This window comes from Eulemur rufifrons, chromosome 4, assembly GCF_041146395.1.
Source record: "Eulemur rufifrons isolate Redbay chromosome 4, OSU_ERuf_1, whole genome shotgun sequence".
Taxonomy (NCBI): domain Eukaryota; kingdom Metazoa; phylum Chordata; class Mammalia; order Primates; family Lemuridae; genus Eulemur; species Eulemur rufifrons.
Window position 1 is genome coordinate 38927336 of NC_090986.1, and position 16772 is coordinate 38944107.

Here is a 16772-nt window from a genome sequence, read left to right on the forward strand (position 1 = left end):
AAGGCCATGATGGAGAAATAGCACTCTAACTTTAGTTCAGTATTGGTTTACCTTTTTTTTAGGTTCTATGTATATGTTTGCATTTTTTCTAACATTGTGCTTTGTCCAGTTTTTGTGAAAACATTCTGCTAGTGTGAAAGAATACATTTACTATACGAAAATATTCGTTTTACGTCGGGTAACATATTTGCTCATCTTTGTTTTTAAAATCAGAAATTGAGCATACTTTAGAAAGAAGGCATGAACAGTTGTATCTAAAGGAGCCTAAACATCCTAGCTTCATTATTCCAGATGTAGAGGTACAGAAGTACTCATTGCCAAGTTCTTAATCCACTTATATCCCAGGGGAGGTGAGGTTTTTTTTTTTTTTTTTTTTTTTTTTTTTTTTTTTTTTTTTTTTTTTGGAGTGATAAAGTTCTTGATTGCATGTTACTGTTCTTTGTGGAAACTGTATGCATGGTAGCATTTTTGCTTGCTGTGTTTTTCATACTTAAAGAAATTTCAGTTGGCTAATAGAATATCTTTTATGTAGAACAAAAAATTGGTTTTTTTCATGAAAAATATTGAGGGGGTGAGAGTAGGTAAGAGGTAAGCACAATTTTTAATTTAGGTTCTGGAAAAGTATATTATTCTAAACATGTTTGTTATGCCTATATAAGCCTTTAAAAATGGGTCTGTATGCTAATGACTTGTTTAATGTACACTGAACATTTTACATTAATACCATACTGTTTTACATTAATACTGCATGCTTTTCTATGTGAATTTGAATAAAAGATGTCATAAACACTGTATTCCTTGATGTTGATGATGATTCCTTGTCTCAGATAAAGACCAGAAAAACTTACCATTTTTAAATTCATTTTATAATACAGAAGTTAGCAAACTGTGGCCCATGGACCAAATCTGGCTTTCACTTGTTTTTGAAAGTCCTGTGAATGAAAAAAAATAGTTTTTACATTTTAAATGGTTTTTTAAAATCCAAAGAAGAATATTTGATGACACAGGGAAATGATATGAAATTTAGATTTCAGTGTTTCTAAATAAAGTCTTGTTGGAACACAGCTACACTCATTTGTTTCTGTATTATCTACAAAACCTAAAATATTTACCATCTGGCCTTTTACAGAAAAATTTGCTGACCCTTGTTAGACTCTGGAGGATTCAATGAAACCATAAAAGTATAATGAATTACTTTTATGATTTGGGGAATCATGCCCTCCACTTGCAGAAGTAATGGCCAGGAAAGGCTAATTTAAATTATAACTTTTATTTTGTCATATGTATTTTCCAATAATTGTTCATTATCTTTCTGATATGTTAAAACTAATGGATACTTTCAGAGCTATTAGCAGTTTAAATATTTTTGATAATATGGTTATACATTAGAAACAACAGAATGCAGAAAACAAATTTTTTTTCTGTCACAAGGTAAATTTGGGGGTGCTATGGTCTAAATGTATGTGTCCCCCAAATTCATACGCTGAAACCTAACCCCCAAGGTAATGATATTAAGAGATGGGGTCTTTGGGAGATGATTAGGTCATGAGGGCTCTTACCCCTTACTAGGATTAGTGCCCTTATAAAAGTCCTGAGAGAGCTTCCTTGCCCCTTCTGCTATGTGAGGACATAGCTAGAAGTCACCATCTTTGAGGCAGAGAGCAAGCCCTCACTGAATTTGCTGGCACCTTGATATTGGACTTCCCAGCCTCTAGAACTGTGAGAAATAAATTTCTCTTGTGTAAAAATTACCCAGTCTAAGGTATTTTATTATAAGAGCCCAGACAAAGAAAGGGTAAGCCTCATTCTAGTTTTGTCTGTAACCAAGGATGTGTCTTTTTAATCCAAATACATCCTGACATTGTGACATGGATATCTGGAGTGTGTAAGCTCATTTGCTAATGACAAACATGGGTGAGAGCATCAATATTGGACCAAAGTATTTCCCAGCTGCTGATCTTCAGAAACGTCCCCCCATCCTCCCTAGAACAGTATTTCATGCAGTCAGTCATTGAACCTTTGCCATTCCTCAGTCAAAGGTAATAATCTGTGCAGGATTTAATTTTATTCACACATTCTCTTTTGTGCTTTACCACATTACCATAATCTAATGTCAAGACAAATATCGTGGTCTTATAGGTTTTAAATTATACCTGTTATGTACACATACTCAAAACAAAACAAAACAAACTATCTTATTGAGAGCAGGTATTTTACTAATCTCTACCTCATCTAATCCCTTTGTAAAATGTTGTGAACCAAGTATAATTATCCTCAATTTACAAAAAATCAAATTGAGGATTAGTGATTACACAGCTGGAATTGCATGGAACCATATCTTGGAGGTGGGTCTGTGACTCCAGAGCTTGTGCTCTTCTCCCAAGTGTGAGAATTCACATTCATAGACCTAAGGATGAATGGATTTGAACTTTTCCTAGGATTCTTTTTGAAGTAGTATTTTGGAAGTATTAGCATGTTATTTTTCATGTAGCATTTAATTCCTACCTATGTTCCTGGGTCTGAATCTACTAAACAAGCTCAATGATGGGAGTTGTGTGTGTGCCACTTAAAGATTCACATTAACTCTAATATTTAGATTAATTTAACCTCTCATTGGTTAATTTCACTAAGGCTATGTTAGAAAAAGATGCACTCATGATAAGGAAGCAGACACTTCATATTTTTAGAAAAACAAATTTTGACCATTCATCTTTTTAAAATGGCTACAGAAATGTGACAGGCTGTTACTTTTTTTTTTTAATCATGACTTTTAGTACTTTTAAAAATCTTCCAGAATGACAAGTCTTTTTCCTATTGAGTCAGCTGACAAAAACTGAAAATGGTAGACTAAGATGTATAGTCCTTTAATTTCAAATCTGCTTTGTTTTCCTATCATTTTGTTGTCTACATTGGTTGAAACTACTGAACAAGAGCACTTAGTCTTGAACCATGATGTTTCAGGAACTTCTTGTTTCTATATACTTGAATGATTTTCAGTTATTCAAAGTGTAATACATACACTAGATTTTCTCCCCTTTTTTACCTGTGGATGATATTTGTAGAGCACATCAAACTGAGATTAACTGTTTGTTATGTGCTTTTCATTAGATTAGGGTTTTCCAAAGCTTCATAAGGTCTTTCATCCCTATTTGTGGGAGTCCTACAACACAGCCTCTGCCTATCACGATGTAACCTGACTCCTTTAATAATAGTTGGCAGAGAGAAAACCTTTTAAGCAATGATCTCAGAGTGCATAGTGAACATTTATTGCCTAATTCTCGGAACTCCACTCTGAGTGAGGAAGCATCTATTAAGATGGAGATTTCTTTTAAGAACCCATATGGAGCGCAAGCTAGGGCGATCTGCAGTTTTATATGACTGAGGCGGTCTAGAACGCCTCCAGTTAAGGTTCCACTTCTTGAAACGAGGTAGATTCCCAGGTCTGCTGGGTCTGAAACGCAGCAGATCCTCTCTAATAAATGTTAATTGCGGTAAACAAGTGTGTAGACGTGTGAGCCTTGTCTGACGTTTGTAATTTGGGGATGTAAAATTTCTTTTGCCAAGGGCAGGCATCATTACTGAGACTTACTTGTAAGGAGGGAGGAGGTAATTCTGGTCCATTTTGATTCCTACAACATTTTTAAGTAGAAAAGTGTCCCTGTTGGGGATAGCGTGGAGCAGTGAGGACGTCTGGTGGCCTCAGTCCTCACCGAGGTGTTATTCGTACTGGGTCTTGAAGGATGCGTAAGAGTTCTGCGCGGAAGAGAATGTCTTTTCTCTGAGCTGAAGGTATGCCGGTGGGCACGCCTATTTCGCTGCTATCTCAGAAGAGGTGCTGAAGAAACCATTCCCTAACATCAGGGCTCCTGATTGAAAAAAGGTTTCCCGGATTGCTCCAGCCTAAATTTGGCTTTGCTCCGCCTCCTCTCAGAATCCCCTGGGACTCTCGGGCAAGCCCTAGCCGCCTGGGCCGGCGGCCTGATGGCGAGACAGCGGCTCCCCGGGCGCTGGAAGGCTTAGGAGGTGGCGGGGGCTGGCCCATCATCTGTCCATTAAGATGAGGCTTGGCCCTCTGAGGACCCGCAGGGGCGACCTTGCCTCACCCACGGGGTCATATTTGTGTTCGGGGTGGGGAGGTGGGCTTTGGCCCGCCAGCCTTGCTCTGAGCCCCCTTCCCTTCCTCGGATTCCAGCGACTCTCGGCCTTCCGGGATTCCTTCCTCCATGCCCGCTCTCCCCAGCCCCTTCTACACGCACCATACCCGGACGCCCCAGTGTCTTGGGTGCACAGACCCGCCCGTGCCCTTCCAGCGGGAGTTTTCCGCGTACTTCTGGGCGCTCTCAGCGGGTCCCGCCCAGGCCCCACCCGAACAGCCGGCTCTGCGGTTTCCTTTCATTTTATTACCACTCGTGAAACCTGGCGATTAAGACGCGAAACCAACAAAGAGTTTTCTTTCCACCTTAACCTTGCACACAATCCTTTAACAAATTAATTAATCCTAATGAATTAACACTTCATTTATTTAAACGCGCTACAGTCCATGAATTAAATTTTCATGCAGTGATTAAAGGCTGTTAAAATATGCATGATTTCGTTAAAATTTTATAATAAATCAGGGCAATGTGTTACATGACAAGGCAACTATTTCCCAGTCCCTCGCAAGGGGCTTTGATTTGTGCGGGCGGCGGGGAGGAGGGGCGGCTGGCGGCGGCGCCGGCGAGCGTTGGAGCCGGGCGACGGGACCCAGCTCCGCACTCGGCTTCGGACTCGCGGCCTTGCGGTTTCCTCCACGGCCGCCAGACCCTTTGGGGGATCCTGCTCCTGGAGGCAGAGCGGAGCCGGAGGACGACTGGAGCCCGCCTCTCGGGCCTCGGAAGCCCACGCGTGGGGGGTCTGGGGTCCTCCGCTGCCCATTTAGGCCGGTAGCGCTCCCTCCAACCAGGGCGTGCGTGTGACCTGGTCCGAGCGGCCGGCAGACGGCTATCACCGGAGGGAGAAGGCGACCAACTTCCCATCTCGTCGCGTGGGGTCATGAGCAGGCGCGTCTGTTGTAGAGTTTCGTTTGTTTATTTATTTATTTTTGTTGTTGTTGTTGTTGTTTTAACCTGGAGCCTAGAAGCCCCTTCCTCTGACCAGAGCACTCTTCCTGCTTTGGAGGGGCCTGGCCTGGGCGGGGCGGGGGCTCCTCTGTTCCTCTTCTTGGGACCGAAATCATGGGGGCCTGTAGCCATGATAAGCCGTACTTGTCTATTTGGGCTACAAAACTGGTTCTGGCAACTAGCAGGCGGGGGAGGCCAAGCCTCTGTTAGGACAGAGACGCAGTGGTCATGCATCACCCCGAGGGCTTTCACAAGGTAGGTGGGTTTGATGTCCATAGAGAGATTAGGGTGGAGATACACACGTAGAGCTGTATTTATATATGTAACGCCAAGAGTGAGAATAACCAGCAGTAAACTTTGCTGGGACGCACCACCATCTGGGTCGCTAGGTCATCAGCGACACCGCAGGGTGGGACGGTTAACGTCCAGGAAAATGTATGTGCCCAAGGGAAGTTGCATTTAAATTAAACTACCGGAAGAAAGAAAACTGTATGTCACTGATTTACCTTAGAACCTCCTCTGCTGGTCCCAGCTGGAGCCCAGTCTGAATGCAGAACTGAGAACCTTAGAAGAGGAGATCATCGATCACGACGGGCCCCAATATCTCACCTACCCCGACCCTGGGTACCGAGGCAGACGAGCGGCTGCGGGAGCTAGGCAGTGCGCAGTAGAGAGAGGGAACCGAGGGCAGGAAATCTCTGAGCCTTAGGGAGTGACAGCACGGCCAGGGAATCGAGCCTCAGGGCTGGGCTGGGCCCGGGGCCACAGAGGACGCGACCATCGCCCAGGACTGGGAGGAGTCTGCTCTGCCGCTGACAGGGCTGCGGGAGGAGGTCCCAGGGTCCCCAGTGGGGCCGACGAGGAGCCCAGTAGCTCCTCCATCACCGAGGGAGACACGGGACCAAGATGCAACGAGTAGCAACAAGAGAGACTGAGATCAAAGCAGCCCTGGCATGCCCCTGGGAAGGTGGCCCAAAGGGAAAGCGAAAGTGACGTTTTCCCTTCTCCATTCCTTCCTCCATTCCACCCTTGGGACAGACAGTGTGGGACCCCGAGAACGTGGGACAGCCCAGGTATTGCCAGTGTTCCGAGACCGGAAACGCCTCCTCTGGGCCTGTTCCTCCCCTGCCTGCCCCTTCACACTGCGCTTAAAGCAACCTAAGTGGCCTCTAAAGCCCGCCTCTTCTGGGCCCCGGGGGCTTCTGCATGCCGGGCGCTGGCTGTACGGTGAAAAGTGCCTCGTTTCAAACTGGGCAACTGCCTGCGAGGAACGTGGCGCCCCGAGACTGCCAGGGGCTGAGCTCCGGCTTCGGCCGCCAGGACCCGAGGTGACAGAGCCTGTAGGTGAGGTCAGGACCCCTGGGTCTGGCAGGAGCGCGAGGCCCGACCCCTTCTCCCGCTCCGTGTACACACACAACCTCCACGAATTTACGTCAGCATTCCCCAGGGCCATCCCCGGTCCCCAGACCAGGACAAACAAGTCTGGTTCAACCCCAAGGTAGTGGCTGCTGAGTTGAATACTAACTTTCCCCGCACCCCGTTGGAAGGAGGAAGGCAGTGCCCAAGTGGGCAGCAGCTGTCCGGCGCGCTCTCCCGAGCTGGGGGTGGAGGGGTGGGAGGACAGGTCAAAGGCGAAGAGAGTTCACCCGCGAGAGCGTGGGCCCTTGCCCAGAGCCTCTCCCGCTAGTCCTCACTCCAACCAACTTATGTGTGTTCCTTAGCTCGGGAAAGGGGCGCTGCCAAAGGAAATGTGAAGTGAGGCCTGCCAAAGGAGGAGGAGAAAATTAATTAATGAGGGAAAGAAATGTGTCTCTGATCCAGATGATAGACTCCCTGTCCCTCGGGGCGGAAATTCCTTGGAAATCAATAGCTGTGCATTCATTATCCCTCTCTTGATAAAATGCAAAGCTATGAGATGGAGGGGGGGCAGGGGTGTAATCTGTGTTGGTCATTAAATAAGAAGGAGAAAAAAAATTGCCCAGGAATCTATGCCAAGGCTCAGACCCCATGTGGGCATCATTAGCACAGGCAGGGGCCAACTAGTTACAGCAGTTGCCAAACCAGGAAAACAAAGCAGTGACATATGGGTGAGCTGAGCCCAGGCCCACCATCCTTTCCTTTTGTCACCCTTTTCCTTCCTCATCAGGTAAGTAGGGAGAGGCTTGATATGGTCCAAGGAACTGCCTGCAGATCCGCTAGTGTGTCCCACTCTTTAGCCTCGGGCTGAGGCCCAACAGGGCTGTGGGCAGGATAAGTCTCCAAGCATCATCCCACCCCATATTGCTGTACAACTATCACCACACCTGTTATACCTGCACCATAAAAGCCTTTTACCTGTGGCTGCCCCGTACCTATAGATTGTTACCTCCTGGAGGGCAGGTACACTCCAGTGCCTAGTATTGGCCCAGAATAGTGCTCAGCAAGCACTTCAGGAAGGAAGATAAGGTAGCAAGTATATAAGGACGGGGTGAAGTAATTGGCTTCTGTAAAGGAACTGGCTGGAATTAAGATTTACAGCTCTGCTTGGAGAAAGCACACACACCCCTGCCCAAACTCCACCTCTTTTTAAGGAGAGAGGAGACCACTTCAGGGATCTTCCTCCAATCCCCAATAAGCCATGGCTTGTGGAACCCACTCCACTTTTTTCTCCCAATTGGCCTCTCTTCCTTTCTACACACATATATTGTTTGATGGGGACACTTTTACTATGTGACAGCATTGTGTAGGTGCTGTTGTGCAAGACAGATGTGCCCTAGATAGGCTTTCAATCCAAGGGGTGGAGGAAGGATTATACCCACAGCCCTCATATTTCTAGCCTCAGCAAAAAGCCAGATATTCTGGGCAAAGGTTTGCTGTCACCTGGAGGGGGGTTACTCCTGTGTCCAAACAGAAGTGAGCCGGGAAGGGAATCTTTGCCGGATAGTAAACTCCTGACTACAGGCTAGGCTGACCTCCTCACTGGGTTTACTGGAAGCTCTCCAGGGTCAGAGGGTAAACTGAGGTGCCCTTTGGGTATTCAGGGGATCCCCTCACCCTCTGCATCTCCACCTGGCATAAACCTGTACGATTTGACTTTCTGTCTGCCCAGCACCCATGGGGTCCTTAAAGGCCAGTTTCCTGAGGAGGAGAGGGCAGGCTCCAGGATCTAACCCTCTGTTGGGGCTCTTCCTCCTCCCTATCCCCAAGGGAGACTGCAGGGAACCGCTGCCATGGGTGTCAGGAAGAATTAGGCTAAGCTTGGACACCCGGTGAGACGACTACCATAGGATTCACTCTTTCCCTCCAGCGACGTCTTGCTCATCGTCCATTCCCCGTTGAGATAAAGTTGCATTTAGCACTCCCAGGGGACCGCATAATGGATGGAGACTCTGCTCCTTCTCTCACCAGCAAGAGAACATCCTTCTCACTTCCCTCTGGAGCTGGAAGGAAGGGAGGTGGTGGGAGACAGAAAAGAAAAGAAAGAAAAAGCCATGATGATGCCTGTGGGCTCTTCTTGGAATCTGAGTAGGTGAGTGGGTATGCTAAATACACATGCGTTTGTGCAGAGGAAAGATAAAATCCACGGGAACGCAAATTCAAGTTTATAGAAATGAGATCTGCTCTTTGGTGAAATACAGACCTCCTTGGTGTGGGAGAGACCAGAAAGATTATTTATCTGATCTCGGCTTCCCATAAGCAGTGCCTCGCCGCTCTCCAGCTCTCTTGCTGCAGATGTGATAACATCTGGGCTGTTATTATCACCCCAGGCAAGCGCTGCATCCCTAGGGACTCGGGCACCTGAACTGTGGCTCCCTGGGGAGGCCCTTGATCTGCCTGCCTCATATGGGCCTTATAACAGGTTGGCTAATTGATTTATTCTCCTTCTTATGTCTTGATTTCACAGTAAGTAAAAAAAATAAAAATAAAAACTTAAGGGCCAGACCTGAGCTTGTGCCTATTTTTCAAACTGGTTTGAATTAATATTTTGAATCAAGCTTTTCTACAAATTAACTTGATCCTGTCTCCTATGAAGAAAAAAAAATATCAGCAAAGCAGAGATAAGAGGCAAAAAGCCAAAACAATGAAAGGGAAAAGAAAGTTCGCTTTTCAACATCTGATTCCCTTTTCTCTGAAGCGGGTTTCTTTTTCTGGAGTTTCCAGCATAAAGAGAGAGAGTGCATATGTGTGTGTTTGGGGGGCGGGGGGGAGGTGTGCGCGCGCTGAGATGAGGAAAGGATCCCAACTACACCCTGTTAACTATTTTTTCCTTTTGATTGCTAGAAGCCTCAGATCACCCGGAGCTCGTTTGAAACGTGGGTTTGTACACGGTTAAAGGAGACAAACAATAAGAGAAATGCACAATTTCATTTCAACAGCCTTTCCCGAGTAGAAAGCACACGCTCCTTGTGGCTCCTAAGTGGCTGTCACTGGCGGTGCCTGACACAGTTATATTCACAACAACAAAAAAGTATGCGAAGGAAATTAAATTATATGGAAATCAATAGCGTCTGACTGCTTCAAACAAACGTCTGTCACCGCGATTATTCTCCAGGAACCTATTTATAAACCTTAAAAGAAACAGGTTCTTGCAGCAAAAGACAGCACCTTCTGCATTTCTGTGTTGTTATTTATACTGTATACAGAGGAATGCGCGGGAATAATTTAACATACAAATGCCCAGCTGTATACATTATATAACAGCTTGTTAGGCATCCCAGAGAGGAGGTGTGCCTAAGTAATGCGCATATATTCAGGGCTTGCGACGAGGGGGAGGAAAAACCTCACAGGGGCGTGCGGGCATCTTGCCTTTCTTCCTCTAAAAGGTGCCTACCCTTAGACAATAGCTGGCCCTTCTGATCTTGCCAGACCGCGGTGGGAAAGGTGAGGCGTGCAGTGCGCATGCCCGGGCAGCTACAGGTGCATCACCTGCGCTGTCCTTGCTGGTGGTCACTATAAGAGCGGCTCCCACGCGCCGGTCGCGGCCGGACTAGCGCGCGCGCGCGCAGACGCAGGGCGCCGCCGACAGGGAGAGCGCGCGCCAGACAGACGGAGACAGCTGATGCCTGTCAGCGCGGCAGGGCCGCGAGCTCTCGCGAGAGCTCCCCGGGCCGGCCGCGAGAATTGGGGCTCAGGTGTAAGAGGAGTACATCCCGTCGGCGCGCAGGGCTAGAGCTCTCGGAGAAGCGGGACTGCGAGGCCGGCGCGTGGCGCTCTGCGCGGTCAAAGGGAGCGCGGGGCGGCAGCTGGAGCAGCAGCAGTCCGCAGTGCGATCGCCGCCAGCCGCCGCTACCGCCGCGGCTGCAGCCTCCGAAGGAAGGCCGGGGAAGACGGCGTACGCACTTTCCCGCGGACTTTCGGAGTGTTTGTGGATATACATGCCAAGCCGTCAAGATGATGTCCATGAACAGCAAGCAGCCTCACTTTGCCATGCATCCCACCCTCCCTGAGCACAAGTACCCGTCGCTGCACTCCAGCTCCGAGGCCATCCGGCGGGCCTGCCTGCCCACGCCGCCGGTAAGCGCCCCGCTGCCCTGGCCCGCGCGCCCGCCCCCTCCCTGTCTCCGAGACGCTGCATGTCGGGTGCTGGTGTGTGCAGGTCCCGGTGCGGGGATTTGCGGGCAGGGTTTTTGGAGGAATCCCGCTGCGAGGCACGTTTTGTACAGCGGCGCTTAATGTGTTCCCGTCTGCCTCTGCCTCCGTGTCGGGCGCCTGCGATCAGAGTGGGGAGCGCTGGGGCCAGGACTCTCGACTTCCCTCCACTTTCTCTGTTAATTTCACGCCTCGGTCTCTGTGCGTGCTCGGGTGTGTGACACGGGTCCCCAGCTGCGAGTTACATTTCCATTTCTTCTTCTTCTTCTTCTTTCTCCCCTCCTTTTTCGTCTCCCACCCCCGTTCACGGAATGTGTCCCCTTCTCCCCCTACTTCTGCTCCTCTCCACGCTCCCGTCCCTTCTCATCTGTCCCCCTGCCTTGTCGCCAATGTGTTCCCCCATTCCGTCTTTCCCGCTCTCCACTGCCCCCACCCCTGTTGTTGTTATTTTGGTTGCTTTGTGTTTGCTCTTTGCATGTTATGCTTTCCGGCTTGTTTGTGCTTCTTTTGTTGTTGTTTTGTTTTTGCTCTTTTGGTTTTGTGGGTTTTTTGTTTGGTTTGTGTCGCCTGCAGCTGCAGAGCAACCTCTTCGCCAGCCTGGACGAGACGCTGCTGGCGCGGGCCGAGGCGCTGGCGGCCGTGGACATCGCCGTGTCCCAGGGCAAGAGCCATCCTTTCAAGCCGGACGCCACGTACCACACGATGAACAGCGTGCCGTGCACGTCCACGTCCACCGTGCCGCTGGCGCACCACCACCACCACCACCACCACCACCAAGCGCTCGAGCCCGGCGATCTGCTGGACCACATCTCGTCGCCGTCGCTCGCGCTCATGGCCGGCGCGGGCGGCGCGGGCGCGGCGGGCGGCGGCGGCGGCGCCCACGACGGCCCCGGGGGCGGTGGCGGCCCGGGGGGCGGCGGCGGCCCGGGCGGCGGCGGCCCCGGGGGCGGCGGTGGTGGTGGTGGCCCGGGGGGCGGCGGCGGCGGCCCAGGCAGCGGGCTGCTGGGGGGCTCGGCGCACCCGCACCCGCACATGCACGGCCTGGGCCACCTGTCGCACCCGGCGGCAGCGGCCGCCATGAACATGCCGTCCGGGCTGCCGCACCCCGGGCTGGTGGCGGCTGCAGCGCACCACGGCGCGGCGGCGGCGGCTGCGGCGGCGGCGGCCGGGCAGGTGGCGGCGGCGTCGGCGGCTGCGGCCGTGGTGGGCGCAGCGGGCCTGGCGTCCATCTGCGACTCGGACACGGACCCGCGCGAGCTCGAGGCGTTCGCCGAGCGCTTCAAGCAGCGGCGCATCAAGCTGGGTGTGACGCAGGCCGACGTGGGCTCGGCGCTGGCCAACCTCAAGATCCCGGGCGTGGGCTCGCTCAGCCAGAGCACCATCTGCAGGTTCGAGTCGCTCACGCTCTCGCACAACAACATGATCGCGCTCAAGCCCATCCTGCAGGCGTGGCTCGAGGAGGCCGAGGGCGCGCAGCGCGAGAAAATGAACAAGCCCGAGCTCTTCAACGGCGGCGAGAAGAAGCGCAAGCGGACTTCCATCGCCGCGCCCGAGAAGCGCTCCCTCGAGGCCTACTTCGCTGTACAACCACGGCCCTCGTCCGAGAAGATCGCCGCCATCGCCGAGAAACTGGACCTCAAAAAGAACGTGGTGCGGGTGTGGTTTTGCAACCAGAGACAGAAGCAGAAGCGGATGAAATTCTCCGCCACTTATTGAGGGGGTTGGGAGGTGCCGGGCGGGACAGAGCGGGGAGCAGAGGAGGCATTTGGGGGGCGCTTTCCTCTGCCTGCCTCCTCTTGGATTTGGAGTGTCCGTTACCTGCTAGCATTTGGGGAGTCCCTCCTCGAGCTCTTTCCTTCGCCCCCTCTCTGTTCTTCCTGCCCTTACTGTCCCCCAGCCTAGAGGACGGGGGTGCTGGGTATGGAGAAAGGAGAGGACGGCGGGGAGAGGGAGGAGCATTTGGGGGAGCGGGGAGTGGAGAGAAGGAAATTGGAGACTGGAGCAGGGGTTTCGAGGAGCAAGATGGTTCTGGGGGGTAGGGTGGGGGAGAAAACGGAAAGGGTAGGGAAATGGACTTTTTGACCAGAGACACTTATCAAAATCTCCTGGGGACCAAGGAACAATGTACAAAAACAAACCAACCACCAAAAACTACACAAATAAAGACAAACTAAAACAGAACAAAAGCAAAGAAAAATGCTTTAGAAAGTTAACTCTGGGGAGCCATAATCTGTAGCTTCATTTCCCCCCAAGGAAGTGAAAAAAGAGCACCACCATTATTATGAGCGTCCCAACCTGACACACACGAACTGAGTCAAAAACGAAAACCAAATGAACCGGAAGGTGAAATTCTAGGTAGCAAAGCTAGTTGTTCTGTGTATTTAATTTTTCCCTCTAAATCTCACCTCCACCCCATTCATATCCTCTTTGATTTATTTCCTCCGTTCCAGTGAGACTCCAATGGCTGCTCTCCAACGCCAGGAAGTGAGTGGGGCACAGCAGTAAAGCTGGGTGGGAGGTTGGCTGCTTGTTTAGGTGGAATCCAAGTTTTCCAGTGGCCTGGCCTACACGACTGTGACCTGGTCCCGTGGGGTGAGGGTCTTTAGAGGGAGAAAGGCACAGTCTCAATTTAGGGGCTTCGAAATAAATATTTTAGGAAAACAATCTTAAGGATTTCCTCTTTTTATTTTTGCCCTTATGTCTAAGATCTAAAAAATAGACTATTTCAAAGTGAGCCTTTTCCCCCACTTATAGAACTTTACCGTAGCTTGTCCTTTCATTTGTTTTTTAGAGTGGTTTATTTTAAACTACCTGTTTGTTCCCCCCACCATCAGCACCCCTTAATTCAAGTAAACTGATGGGTTGGAGGTTATAGGAGAGATAAGCCCTCCCATTTTCTCCACTGAACAAAACTTGTCTTGCTCTTCCAGGTCCCCTTTCCTCCTCTCTTGGAGAACATGAAATTATTGAAATGTTGAGAAGTTTCTGTTTTCTGTTGGGGCAGGACTTAGCTGTGAGAAAATCACCTAAATCCCAGAAGAGAAGAAGACAGATTTAAAGCAACCCCCCACCCCATTTGTTTCAGAGGTCTGGATGTTGGGGGAAAAAGCAGAACAAGTATTTCCGTTTTATTGTTATTATTATTCAATAGTCATTTATTACTGGGGATAAATGTTGGGTAGCAAGAACTTTAATTTGCACTATCAGTCTCCCAAATAGAAAATCATGTATACTATTTCATAGTAATAATCAAGGTAACTTATGAGCTGCTGATGGATTAAAATAAATGAGAAAGACAGTTGAAGGTGGTTAGGTAAAATGCCTGCTTTGTGTAAAAGATACTCTTTGGATCTCATGTGGAGATGGTTTGTTACCATCCTTTAATCATAGCTAAACATTGAAAACAGAACAAATGAGAAAAGAAAAAAAAACCTGTCGTTTAATAAGACTGAAATCATGCATGATCTGAAACTATGGAAAGAAACACAATTAGGTCTCACTCTGGTTAGGCATTATTTATTTAATTACGTTGTATATCATTGTTTGCAGGGCAAACATTCTATGCATTTGAAACTGAGCACTACTAAACTGGACTAGCTTTCTGGTAGACCGTTTTGTGGATAGTGTGATTTCACAGTCTACTGCCTGTTTCCACTGAAAACACATTTTTGTCATATTCTTGTATTTAGAGGAAAAGGAAAAAAGGAAGATTATTGTAAATATTTTATTTAATGCACACACTCACACAGTGGTTACAAACTGCCAGTGTTAATCCTAAAATGTCTCACGGATTGATCTACCTGTCCATGTATGTCTGCTGAGCTTTCTCCTTGGTTATGTCTTTTCTCTTTAACCTTCCCCCTCCCCCACTTCTATCAAAACCATTTCTGTGCGCCAAAATACAACAGGGGGATGTGTCCCAGTACACTTACAAATAAAACATAACTGAAAGAAGAGCAGTTTTATGATTTGGGTGCATTTTTGTGTTTATACTGGGCCAAGTCCTGGTAGAGCGGTTCAGCAAATGAGACTTAATTTAACAACAACAACAACAACAAAAAACTCCAAACAAACAAAAAAGAAAAAAAAATGGGCAAGGGGAGGATTTGAAAGGAGGATGAAATGAGGGAAAAGGATGAGATGATGTATTTTTTTTCTGAATCAGAATTTGCTTTCAGATAACTCATGTGAAAGTGGTGCTCTGAATAAAATGAATTCTACATTAGTTGCCTGTGTTTATAAAAGTTTTTTTTTTTTTTTTTTTTTTTAACTGCAGAAACTCTTAAACCACAGCACTCAGAGTGGTGAAAGGTAATACATAACCAGGCACCGAAAAACATTTAAACTGAGGTTCAGGGACAGAGGCATTTGGAGGTTTGTATGTGATGTTCTAGCCTAAAAACACTTCTAAAATACTGTAATTAAGTGACTTTTCTTTGGAGGTTAATAAATTTTTAAAAACATCCACTGATCTATCCAGATACCTTGTCAAATGCTTCTGTTCATTTGGAACATTTAGTGTGCCACCTACTGCTCCAGAGTGACCAGAGATTCTCTATTTCTTGGTGACTTGGGACTAGATCAGATGCCAAATGTACAAAGTTTCTTAATAGCTGTAATTATATCTTCTGAAGTCATCCTATTTTAGCCAAATCTTTTTAATTTCACCGGCAAATCTGTGAAACAAAACCCTTGATGTTCAAAAAGAATAGTACATCTTAAAAGCTGTGATTTTAAACAGTTGTTAATGTTTTGAAAAAGCACTAGAGGTATTTTTAAAAATAGATCTCTTCCATTAAAATTGATTTGTTTCTGTTGTTATTGACTTGCAATATCATCAAAGTTTTAAATAAAATGCATTTGTAAAAAAATCACGTTATTTTATAGAAAACTATGATCAGATTTCATTGTTGGAGAACCAGGAATGAACAAATGAAAAGATGTACAAAGGTTTTTGGTTTTTTTCCTAAAGTCTGCCCCAAAAGGAAATGTTGCAGGCAAATACATTTGTATTATATAATGATGATCAATGTATGTATTAATAACTTAAGCATTTGTTTTATATTAAGTGAAATCTTTACCAAATAAAAAGATAACTATTATGCTAATAAAACAGATCACGAAAATACATGGTTTGCAGAGTTTCCTATTTTATGTAGTAGGAAACTGTGCAAAACAAAAACATGCTTTGCTTTCTGGTGAATGAATCTGTATATGGCTGGATGGAATAATAAGATTTTTAAAGATGCCTTTAACTGTCAACCCATGAAAGAATAAACAATAACAACAAAATGTCCTCCTGAAGAGAGTGTAAAGTCTTGCCACTCAGCGATAGCGCCATAGTTCGGCCTTTCAAAGTTTTCTGGTTCTAAAGAGGGGAACTTCACTCTAAGCGGATTCCTGAACCAGTCAGTGGGTGGAAATGATAAAATGTGTGGCTTGGATTCTTATAAAGAATAACCTCAAAATAAGGTTGAGAGAGTGAGAGGATTGGGCTCCGTTTGCATTTCAGCTTCTCAGGAAATCCAGACGGCGGTGAAGTAGGAAAGGCAAAAGAAAAATAAGCATTAAATGCATCTGCCACATTTATGCCATCTGTTTAAATTTTCTCTTTCCTGGGTCCTAGCTCAGGGTCCTGCTCCTTCTGTAGGTCAGATGATGTCCTCAAGGCCCATCAACTAGCTTCTGAATAGATTTTTGTTTAATTCGCGTTCTGAAATTGCTCTCAACTTCGACTACACTCTCATAAATAAACTGTAGGCACCCACTGCAGTGATTGTATCGATTTTTACTTTCTTGTGACACCAGGACTACCTCGTCCGGTTCCTACACGTAGCCATGGAGTGCGGAGGACTCACTTGACTGGGCCGGCCCCGCTCCCCGCCCCCTCCTCCTGCCCCGTCGCCTCGGCCTCTCCCGATCGCACCCGCGTGAAGCCTCCCTGCTCATCTTTCACGTTGATAAGCTTTCATAGTTTTGTCCGTGAAGTTGGAAGGGAAGCTTCTGATCTTGGCTAACGCTAACATTCCCTGCCCGGTATCAACGTCCTTGGTGGCCAGCGGGATGGTAAAGGTGATGACCACAATTAGTATTGGCACCGTGTTG

At 47.7% G+C, this 16772-nt stretch overlaps 1 protein-coding gene across 1 annotated transcript; it reads left to right on the forward strand.

Moving 5' to 3' along the window:
- The first annotated feature begins 10469 nt into the window (after nucleotides 1-10469).
- POU4F1 (POU class 4 homeobox 1) lies at nucleotides 10470-12383 on the forward strand. Its single transcript, XM_069467125.1, has 2 exons — nucleotides 10470-10592; nucleotides 11241-12383. The coding sequence occupies exons 1-2, from the start codon at nucleotides 10470-10472 to the stop codon at nucleotides 12381-12383; spliced, it is 1266 nt and encodes a 421-aa protein (XP_069323226.1).
- The last annotated feature ends 4389 nt before the right edge of the window (nucleotides 12384-16772 follow it).

Bases quoted from the DNA above. Each gene is read 5' to 3' on its own strand.
- POU4F1 (XM_069467125.1), top strand. From the start codon at position 10,470: ATGATGTCCATGAACAGCAAGCAGCCTCACTTTGCCATGCATCCCACC. The intron at 10,593-11,240 runs GTAAGCGCCCCG...TGTCGCCTGCAG, and splicing joins CCTGCCTGCCCACGCCGCCG to CTGCAGAGCAACCTCTTCGC.